This window comes from Halichoeres trimaculatus, unplaced genomic scaffold (genome assembly GCF_033239565.1).
Source record: "Halichoeres trimaculatus isolate MK-OKI-2021-1 unplaced genomic scaffold, fHalTri1.1 fHalTri1_scaffold_15, whole genome shotgun sequence".
Lineage (NCBI taxonomy): Eukaryota > Metazoa > Chordata > Actinopteri > Labriformes > Labridae > Halichoeres > Halichoeres trimaculatus.
The window spans coordinates 54,206-64,192 of NW_027437193.1; the positions used below are offsets into that span (position 1 = coordinate 54,206).

At 49.6% G+C, this 9,987-nt stretch overlaps 1 protein-coding gene across 1 annotated transcript in view; it reads right to left on the reverse strand.

The window, feature by feature from the left end:
- Window positions 1-7,145, reverse strand: part of LOC141804415 (uncharacterized) — a 37,017-nt gene extending 29,872 nt beyond the window's left edge. Inside the window, exon 1 of the mRNA XM_074688828.1 lies at window positions 6,990-7,145. Coding sequence (XP_074544929.1) covers window positions 6,990-7,144 — 155 coding nt within the window. The 5' untranslated portion in view covers window position 7,145. The remainder of the gene's footprint in view (window positions 1-6,989) is intronic.
- Between the last annotated feature and the right edge of the window lie 2,842 nt (window positions 7,146-9,987).

Here is a 9,987-nt window from a genome sequence, read left to right on the forward strand (position 1 = left end):
AAGGTTTTAGACTAAAGTGTCAGCTTTTATTTCAGGTCTGTCTGATCTGTTACTCGGACTGTGTGCAGTCATTCAGTCATTCAGTCATTCAGTCATTCAGTCACTCAGTCACTCAGTCACTCAATTATTCAGTCATTCAGTCATTCAGTCACTCAGTCACTCAGTCACTCAATTATTCAGTCATTCAGTCATTCAGTCACTCAGTCATTCAGTCACTCAGTCACTCAGTCACTCAGTCATTCAGTCACTCAGTCACTCAGTCATTCAGTCATTCAGTCACTCAGTCATTCAGTCACTCAGTCATTCAGTCATTCAGTCACTCAGTCACTCAGTCACTCAGTCATTCAGTCATTCAGTCACTCAGTCATTCAGTCATTCAGTCATTCAGTCACTCAGTCATTCAGTCACTCAGTCACTCAGTCATTCAGTCACTCAGTCATTCAGTCCAGCGGTTGATGATGACTCGTCCTGTCTCCTGAGGGGACACCAGTCCGTCCTGGGACAGAAAAGAGCTGGAGCTGGGCGTACGGACAGATTCCTCCTGAGCTGAGAGACTTTCAGAGACAACTCTGATCAGAGATCCTGTTTTTAAGTCACAAACTCTCTCACACACTCCAAACATCCCCTGTGTAAGAGGACAGGTGAGCAGAGGAAAAACATCCAGACTGTCCCTTTAACGCCCCCCTTTAAAACCCAGGAGGACCAGTGAGTGAGAGTCGCAGTCAGAGAGTGTCTGAGTGGATTTCAGGATTCAGCAGAGAGCGCGCTCAGACTGCAGAGTTCATCCTGGCCCCGCTGGGCTACAGATCGGATAACGTTGTCACTTTGGGTTTGAGCTGTAATTTCCTGGAAAACGAGGCGCGATGTGACAGATGGCGCTCACGGTGAAAGAGCTGCCGAGGGACGAGGACGCGTTGCACGGCCGTCAAAAACCTGCGAAGGGACCGGATCAGGCAGGACACAGGGAGGAGCCGGACGCCACTTTTTCAGAATCTTAAGAGTGTTAACGTCGAGCTGACCTCTGGTCTCTGGTCTTAATTACAGTCAACCTCTGGCTCCATCAGGCCAAAACAGGAGCAGGGTCCTTTCTAAGACCTCAGATACTGGACTGAGTCCTCCTTCAGCTCCCTAAAACCACCGTCTCCCCTCCTCTCCCCGAGGACAGGGAGCCGTGACCTGAAGTGTTCCCGCACACACTGGGCTCTCTGCCTCTCCTCACAGCAGCTATAAAAAGACGGGCAGATGTAAACGGAGGGCCGCAGAGGAGCGCACTGTCAGGAAATGAAGATTTACCAAAGACCGTCACATGACCTCGGTCGCCCTGAGACTCCACTTCAGCGTAAACAGCACCAAAATAAGCTGTGGAGAAGTTTCCAGTCATTAATACACAGCGTCACGCTTCCTCTGCATGAAATCGCCATATCTCGCTTCCTCATTCCTGTCAGGCCGGCGAGCTGCAGGAACGCACACTTATCGTTTCCCAAACAGAGACGCTTTCAACACGCGCAGGCTTCAGAGCCACAAGTGTGAAACACCAACTTGTTCAGGCACCCCGAGGCCCCCGGACTCTTCAGAGAGAATAAACAATCAGCCGACGTTTAACATTCATACCTTCACACCGCAGAGCGCCGCTCTGTCAAACAACAGGAGCAGAAACTGGCTGCTGTCCAGAAACTTCACTTCCCCATTTCACACCTCAGCTGATACAACACAGGAGACGTCTGCACAGCACCGAGGCCTCCTGCAAGCAAAACCAGCACGGCCTGTGGCAGAGAGGAGCTGACCATCATCCTGAAGTCTGTCACCGTTTGAGCTGTGTTCACACTGACAGCTAGGTCTGCTGTGTTAATAAAGAGCCCATTAAGGGCCTGTGTCCACTGACAGCTAGGTCTGCTGTGTTAATAAAGAGCCCATTAAGGGCCTGTGTCCACTGACAGCTAGGTCTGCTGTGCTAATCATGAGCCCATTTAGGGCCTGTGTCCACTGACAGCTAGGTCTGCTGTGCCAATCATGAGCCCATTTAGGGCCTGTGTCCACTGACAGCTAGGTCTGCTGTGCCAATCATGAGCCCATTTAGGGCCTGTGTCCACTGACAGCTAGGTCTGCTGTGTTAATAAAGAGCCCATTAAGGGCCTGTGTCCACTGACAGCTAGGTCTGCTGTGTTAATAAAGAGCCCATTAAGGGCCTGTGTCCACTGACAGCTAGGTCTGCTGTGCTAATCATGAGCCCATTTAGGGCCTGTGTCCACTGACAGCTAGGTCTGCTGTGTTAATAAAGAGCCCATTAAGGGCCTGTGTCCACTGACAGCTAGGTCTGCTGTGTTAATAAAGGGCCCATTAAGGGCCTGTGTCCACTGACTACTACGTCTGCTGTGCTAATCATGAGCCCATTTAGGGCCTGTGTCCACTGACAATAGCTTTTCTGACCTACAACTTTAAACAGAGCATTAAAGACATAACTACTGCTGAAATCAGTCTGCCTCTCTCAAAGTTTGAGCAACAATTTTATTGTTGGGGAACTTTAATCTTCTGATGTGTAGCCTTTTATCATTATTCTCTCTGCTTAAATTAGCAACTTCCTCTCATAGTTTGAGCCATGACAATATTTCCTGATTGACTGTAGTGTTTCTATAAATGATGGATTAAGCCATTATCACATGCTCTAAGGGCCTGTTTCCACAACAAGCAGCCCCCCCCCCATCCAAATCATTTGCATAGACCATTTCACAGGCTACCACTGTTGGGAGTTGCAAATGTGTTTCTGCAGCAGTTTTTCTCAGCTGAATCAGCTCTTTACTCCCGCATTTAAAGCTGTGTCCACATGAACAGGAAACTTTAGTCTTCTTTTCTACAGGAACTCAAGGTCAAGGGCCTGTGTCCACTAACATTATTCCCTCTGCTGAAATTAGTGTTCACGTCAAATATTTACTGTAAATCAGCTAATTTAGCTGAAGTTACTCACATTAAGGGCCTGTGTCCACTGACAGCAGATTTTTTTAAACCATAACTTTGATTTCAGAGCCCGTTTCACAGGAGCTCACTGCTGCTGAGTCACACATGTCGCCCTCATTGGTGGCATCGGCTCAGTCAGTTTACATCATGGACGGAGATCGTTGACCAGAAAACTCCACCTGCTCTGTGCGCAGTGACGGTTACCGTCAGTCTCCTGGAGTCTGGGATCAAACCCACAGTCACCCAGTGACGGTTACCATCAGTCTCCTGGAGTCTGGGATCAAACCCACAGACACCCAGTGACGGTTACCGTCAGTCTCCTGGAGTCTGGGATCAAGCCCACAGTCACCCAGTGACGGTTACCGTCAGTCTCCTGGAGTCTGGGATCAAACCCACAGTCACCCAGTGACGGTTACCGTCAGTCTCCTGGAGTCTGGGATCAAACCCACAGTCACCCAGTGACGGTTAGGAGACAAACCTGGCGTGAAAAAAAATCAACAAATTAACAGCATCAACCCACATCACAGTCACATGCCTCCCTATGGATGAGTCGTTCAAAGCATCAGTCTGTTATCAAGAAGTAACAAACCACTTTTACGCTACGTTGCTGTGTGACCACCAATCAGAACTCAGTATTTCATACAAAGGATCCGGGGTCGCGCTGACGCCACGTAAAGGGACTCGCTGTAAAGATGGTGGAAGCAAGAAATGGGACTCAACCAGCAGCAAAACACAATTTTAAACACACACACACACACACAAACACACACACACACACACACACACACACACACACACACACACACACACACACACACACACACACACACACACACACACAGTCTAGTATCGTCTTAATCCAGGGTGATCAAAGTATTTGACGCTTGCAGAACGAGCACTTTGACATTCAGTCTGTTCACATCGGTGATCTGATCATCAGACAGGAGGAGGAGAAGGTTTACGCGTCAGACAGGATGGCTCTTCTTTCTTACACACACACACACATACACACACACATACACACACACACACACACACACACACACACACACACACACACACACACACACACACACACACACACACACACACACAGTGAGCATCTGACAGCGGCGGGCGGCAGTAATGGATGAGTCACCGTCATAACTTCTCTGCAGGTGTCTGTTTGTCTCTCCGTCCAGCAGGATGAATGAGTGGACTCACTGGATTTACGAGAGCCAATCAGCAGCCAGACAGCGAGGACGCACGTCTTTCATTTTCTGACCACTTATTTTTCACCACTCGCTGTCTGAAGTGAGTGAAAACAGACGTCACAGAGGCAAAAACATTAAAGAAGGACCGCAGGTAGAATCAAACATGGCAGTCACATGGCTGCCCATGAACCAATCAGAGAGCTCGATACATTATCGATGAATTATAATGTCAGATCTCGCCTGTATACTAACAAGACGACACACTTTGTACCCAACACCAGAAAGACCAGATCAGTCTCCTTCAGGCTGAAACCACCTGAGCACAGCAGCTGTACCTTTAAGGTTGCCATAGTGACGGACTGCTGTAACTGCAAAGGAACAAAAAGGTGTTTTCATGCTGAGAGCAGGTAACGTTTGACTCTGACCGTGAGGTTTAGTCTGACGCTGCTGTCAATGACCTCACTCAACACTTCTTTCTAAACCAGCTCTGATTGGACGACAGACAATATATGAGCTCTGATTGGACGACAGACAAACCATGAGCTCTGATTGGACGACAGACAAACCATGAGCTCTGATTGGACGACAGACAATCCCTGAGCTCTGATTGGACAACAGACAATCCCTGAGCTCTGATTGGACGTCAGACATTCCCTGAGCTCTGATTGGACGTCAGACGATCCACCAGCTCTGATTGGACGACAGACGATAGGCTATATGAGTGCTGATGGAAGTTTCACCAACAGTGGACTCAAACTGTTTTTTCACGCTGTTTAAAAAAGTCTGCCTTTGTGAGGACGGTCTGTGTGGCGTTGACTACAGTGACACCTGTGGTCAGAGCTGGTAGTGTTGATGTGTTTCAGAGCTGAGGCCTGCATTTGGAGCTCATTTTAAACTCAACTTTTCTTTGTCCCAGACAAGTTTTCCCAGGATGCAAAGTGGCGTTACACGGCGCTGTCATTGGAAACGTGACGTGCCATAAATGGATTTGTGTTCTCCTGGGAGAAATCAGACGTGTTGACGAGTTTCTGTGGGTGACGTACTTCAGATCAGGGGCTCAAACTCACGACAGGGAAGAAATATCTGATTTCAGAGTTGAGGACGATGGTTTCTGTGGAGTTTCAGGAGAGTCACTCCTGTCTGAGGGTTTCTGTTCTTCAGGAGTGAAAGCTCACGCAGGTGATGGAGCTCACTGCCATGGCAAAGAGGTGAAGCTCACACAGCTGAGAGACCTGAAGTCAGACTGAGGAGAGCAGACAGCATCGCTCCAGACTCCTCACAGGGCGGCCGCTAAATTACATAAAGGAGCAGACACCGTGTGTTTCAGCCACCAGCAGGGCAGCTCAGTGTGTGTGGCCAACCAGGACGGTGTGTGTACAGCTGTCAGAAATGAAAAAGGCAAATCGATGTCACCATTTCATTTCTGTCTTTGTCTGAAATCATTTTCTCCACCTTTAAGAACGGAAACGACGAAAACGCTGCACAACAAACACAAATGTTCCTGAATCAGGCAGCAAAGCCTCAGGGTTACAGAACACACACACACACACACACACACACACACACACACACACACACACACACACACACACACCCACACTCACACACACACACACACACACACACACACACACACTCACACACACACACACACCACACACACACACACACACACACACACACACTTCAGTGGAGGAAACATTCTTCTGTCCATCACGAATAAAAAAAGTGGAAATAATAAAGAAACGAAGCAGGAATCTGATCGCGACCCTCCTCCTTCTCCTCCTCCTCCTTCTCCTCCTCTTCGCCTCCATCCTATTGATAGGCAAGGTGGCATCTCTCCCATCCACACCCTTCTACCACTGCGCATGCGTGCCGCGGCAAACAAAGGACCAGGCAATTAAGCGACGGAGGATGGCTAATAAAGTTTGACTCGGAGCAGGAAAAGCTTCAGACATCGACGCAGCCGCAGCTGGAGCGAGATGAAAGCGTGAACTTAATGCTGGAGGGGGGGGGTACAACCCCTAAATTCTCCATCACCCTGCAAACACGCTCCCCTAAATCCTCCTCCTCCTCCTCCTCCTCCTCGGTGCAATAAAAGAGAAATATGACATCAATAATTCATCTGAATCATGACATAATCCTATGTGTGTGTGTGTGTGTGTGTGTGTGTGTGTGTGTGTGTGTGTGTGTGTGTGTGTGTGTGTGTGTGTGTGTGTGTTGTCACACCTCCACACAGACAAAGAGGTGGGGTCTGTCTTATTTCTGCGTGTTGAAATGCTTGCTGGATGTAAAATATGAGGGGGGGGGGGGGGGGGGGGGGGGGGGGGGGCTCCCTCCGCGTTGCCTAGCAACATGGAGAAATTATATAACGGTAAACAAATTCAGATTGATCGATCCAGATCAAAGGGCGCACCGAGCGCGCGAGGGGACGCTCCACGCGCCGTTTTCCCTCAATGAAAGTGTGAAAATGAGCAAAAGCGGAATGTGTGTGAGGATGAAGCGCGTGCGCTCCAGACTGAACACACCCCTTTTTGAAGCGCGTGCACGTCGTCCTCCTGGAGAAGGAGCAAAGAGGCTGAATAAAGCCCGGACCCCCTAAATCATGCCCTCCGCCCGGGTCCTGCTCCGTCTCCTTTGTCTGATCCGACGCTCTCTTTGTCTCAGACCTCCGTCAGCCCGAGCGGCGTGCGCCCCGGCGGCTGCCCGAGCGGAGAGATGGAGTCAGACAAAAGGGTGGGGAATGAGGATGAAGCCATCAAAAGGCTCAGAAAGCGCTGCTAAAGGAGGGAAAAGGTGGAGAAAGGTGGAGAAAGGTGGGGAAAGGTGCGGCTCGGGTCTTACCGTGCGCTCTGAAGTCCTGACGCTCCCTCGGCTCCTCTCGCGGGTTCAAGTTGCGGCTGCTGTGAATTTTGCGGCTTCTCCTGCGCGCCCGGCGGCTTGTGCCTGCTGCACGGTACGGCTGGGCTCGGCGATCCTCCGCCTGCGCGCACACGCATCCGTACGTACGTGCACGCGTATGGATTGTGCATGCACACAGTGAGCACACAGAGCAGAGGCACGATCCACGCCTGGCTCCTGAGAGCAGGGATGTGCTGACTGTTAAAAAGCCCTGTGTCAGATTCAAAGCAGAGGAGGTGAATCCACTCTGAGGCTCATTATTGGAACTTTAGGAGGAGCTGATCTCCTCCTCCTCTCTGAGTTCAGCTTTTTCTCCCAACCAGCTCCTCACAGTCACCTCAGCTCATCAGCCTCAGGGGGAAACATCAGAATGATCCTCTGGTTTTATTTTCCACCTGTCACATCTTTTCTGAGAATTTCAACCAGACGCTCCCTCAGATGTTTTACTGCGCACTGTAAATGTTTCTGCGCTTCTTTTAGGAGAAATACGCCTCCACCCTCCGCTTGTTTCTCGTGGCCTCAGTACGCCCCCTGTCGGTCACTACAGCTCCCTCTCCCTGTGTTTTTAAAGACTCGTGGATGCACTTGTTGAAGCTCTAACTAATGCACCTGACATCCAACAGGTGGCGCCACCAGCTCGAAGAAACTGCAGCAGACTGAGGAGGAGCGCTTTCCTTCAGGAGATCAGACTTTCAAAACAAATTTAAATTAATCCTCAGGTGAAAATTATTCCTCCACAGCAACATTCGTTAATCTAAGTCACTGATTCTTCTTCAGAGAAAGGCTTTTACCTGTCACAGTGAGTGGGTGTTCATGTTTATTATCATCCTGACAGAGGGAGCAGGACCCCGACATGAAGTTCTCACACACTGTCAACAAAACAATTAACAAACGAAACAAACAAACAAACAAACAGCACGACACGTTGACAGGAGTCACTGATTTCATGGAGTTTTTCCTTTGTTGAGCTGGGCCCACCTACAGCAGCACCTGGCTCACCTTTACTGATCCAGGTGTTCTCTGAACAGCTGTCAGGTTTGTAACAGAGCGGCGTGAACAGCTGTTGATGGGGGACAGTTTGGATTGTCCTGATGCAGCCACCGTACAGCGTTCCCGTCCAGAGGAAAAACTGGGCATGCTCAGTACGAAAAGAAAACGGACCAGGAGCTCAGTACACTCCTCAGCAGTGTTTACTGGAGCACAGAGACATCTATGGATGGGACTGTTCACCTCTGAAACCAGACCTGATACGGTACCAGACCCAGGACCTGGTGATCGGTATCAGTACTCAACAGTTCCAACTTTCAGTTCCTGTGTGTGTTTATGTGGAAATAAATATTAATTTGTTTTTTAATTTTCAAAGCTTTTCAATGTAACATGTTCCTAATCACTCCCTCTGCCTCTCCCTCATCACAAGGACGCGTTTCGGTACCAAAACATGGTACCATCCAATTTGAAGTGGATCAGTACTCTGCACTACGGATAGGATCAGGCTGGTACCCATAAAATAACCAGATTAAGAAGCCGTCCTTAGCGACATCAGACAGAGAAAAGCAGGAAGTGACAGTTTTTAAGTGTGAAGCAGAATATGTTGATGAATCTGTGATTAAACCTCTGATAAAAACCCCCGGGGCTGAGCTCAGCTTGGAGGAAAAATCTGATCCCAGGGTAAAAAAGAAAAATTAAATTATAAGACGTGTGTGTTGCTGCGGTAATGTGTGTTTTTCAAAAGATCAGTATGTGAGGTTCCTGTGCAGTTCTTCCTTTCACACACTAGGTGGCAGTGTTTGCTCAGACTCAGACACTAGGTGGCAGTGTTTGCTCAGACTCAGACTCAGACACTAGGTGGCAGTGTTTGCTCAGACTCAGACATTAGGTGGCAGTGTTTGCTCAGACTCAGACACTAGGTGGCAGTGTTTGCTCAGACTCAGACACTAGAGCCGCGTTTCCACCAAGCAGTCCGGGTCGGTTCGTCTCGGTACGGTGCGCTTTTAGCGGCGTTTCCACACACTCATCCCGGGACGGATCCCTAAAAACCGAGACGAGCCGTCCCACTTTTTTGGGACCCTTTCGTATGGGTGCCAGACTGAACCGATCCGCTCTCGGGAGGTGGAGCAACACACTGCAGACCGTTGATTGGTCAAAAGAATCGTCACTCACCCCGACAGCGGCTGCATTTCTCCTGGCGGCACACAGACTTCTCTGAAACGAAGCTTGATTGCACTTTGTAACAGAGAGTTACATGAAAATCACAGAGAGGACGAAATGCTGCATGTCTTCCATCCGTGCTCTTTGTTTACTGTGTCGCGTTTTCTTCTTTGTTGGATTTAATCGCGGGGTAAGCTGCTACGGCGTCGCGCTATTGTTTACCAGCTGTGGCTTCCGGCATGCGGCTTACACGCCGCCCACCCACGAGAGGGCACAGTTTGCTGTGGAAACGCAAACGGGATCAGACTTAACTGTCCCAAACCGTCCCAAACCGTACTGAACCGACCCGTACTGCTTGGTGGAAACGCAGCTTAGGTGGCAGTGTTTGCTCAGACTCAGACACTAGGTGGCAGTGTTTGCTCAGACTCAGACACTAGGTGGCAGTGTTTGCTCAGACTCAGACTGGATGAGAAGGAGCAGCTGCTCCATCCTGTCCTGGGTCTGAGCTCTGGTGGAGAGATGATCTCTGCTGGCCTGGAGATGCCTCAGTGTCCCCCCAGAGGAGCTGGGGGAGGTGGACGGGGACAGGGACCACTGGTCCTCGCTGATGGCTTTGCTGCCCCCGTGACCTGGACCCAGACAGGTGGTGGAAGATGGATGGAGTTTCAACTTCCAGACTTCAGGGTGGATTTGATCTGTCTGCTCTCTGAACTCTCTGAACTCTCTGAAATCTCTAAAATCTCTGAAATCTCTGAACTCTCTGAACTCTCTGAAATCTCTAAAATCTCTGAAA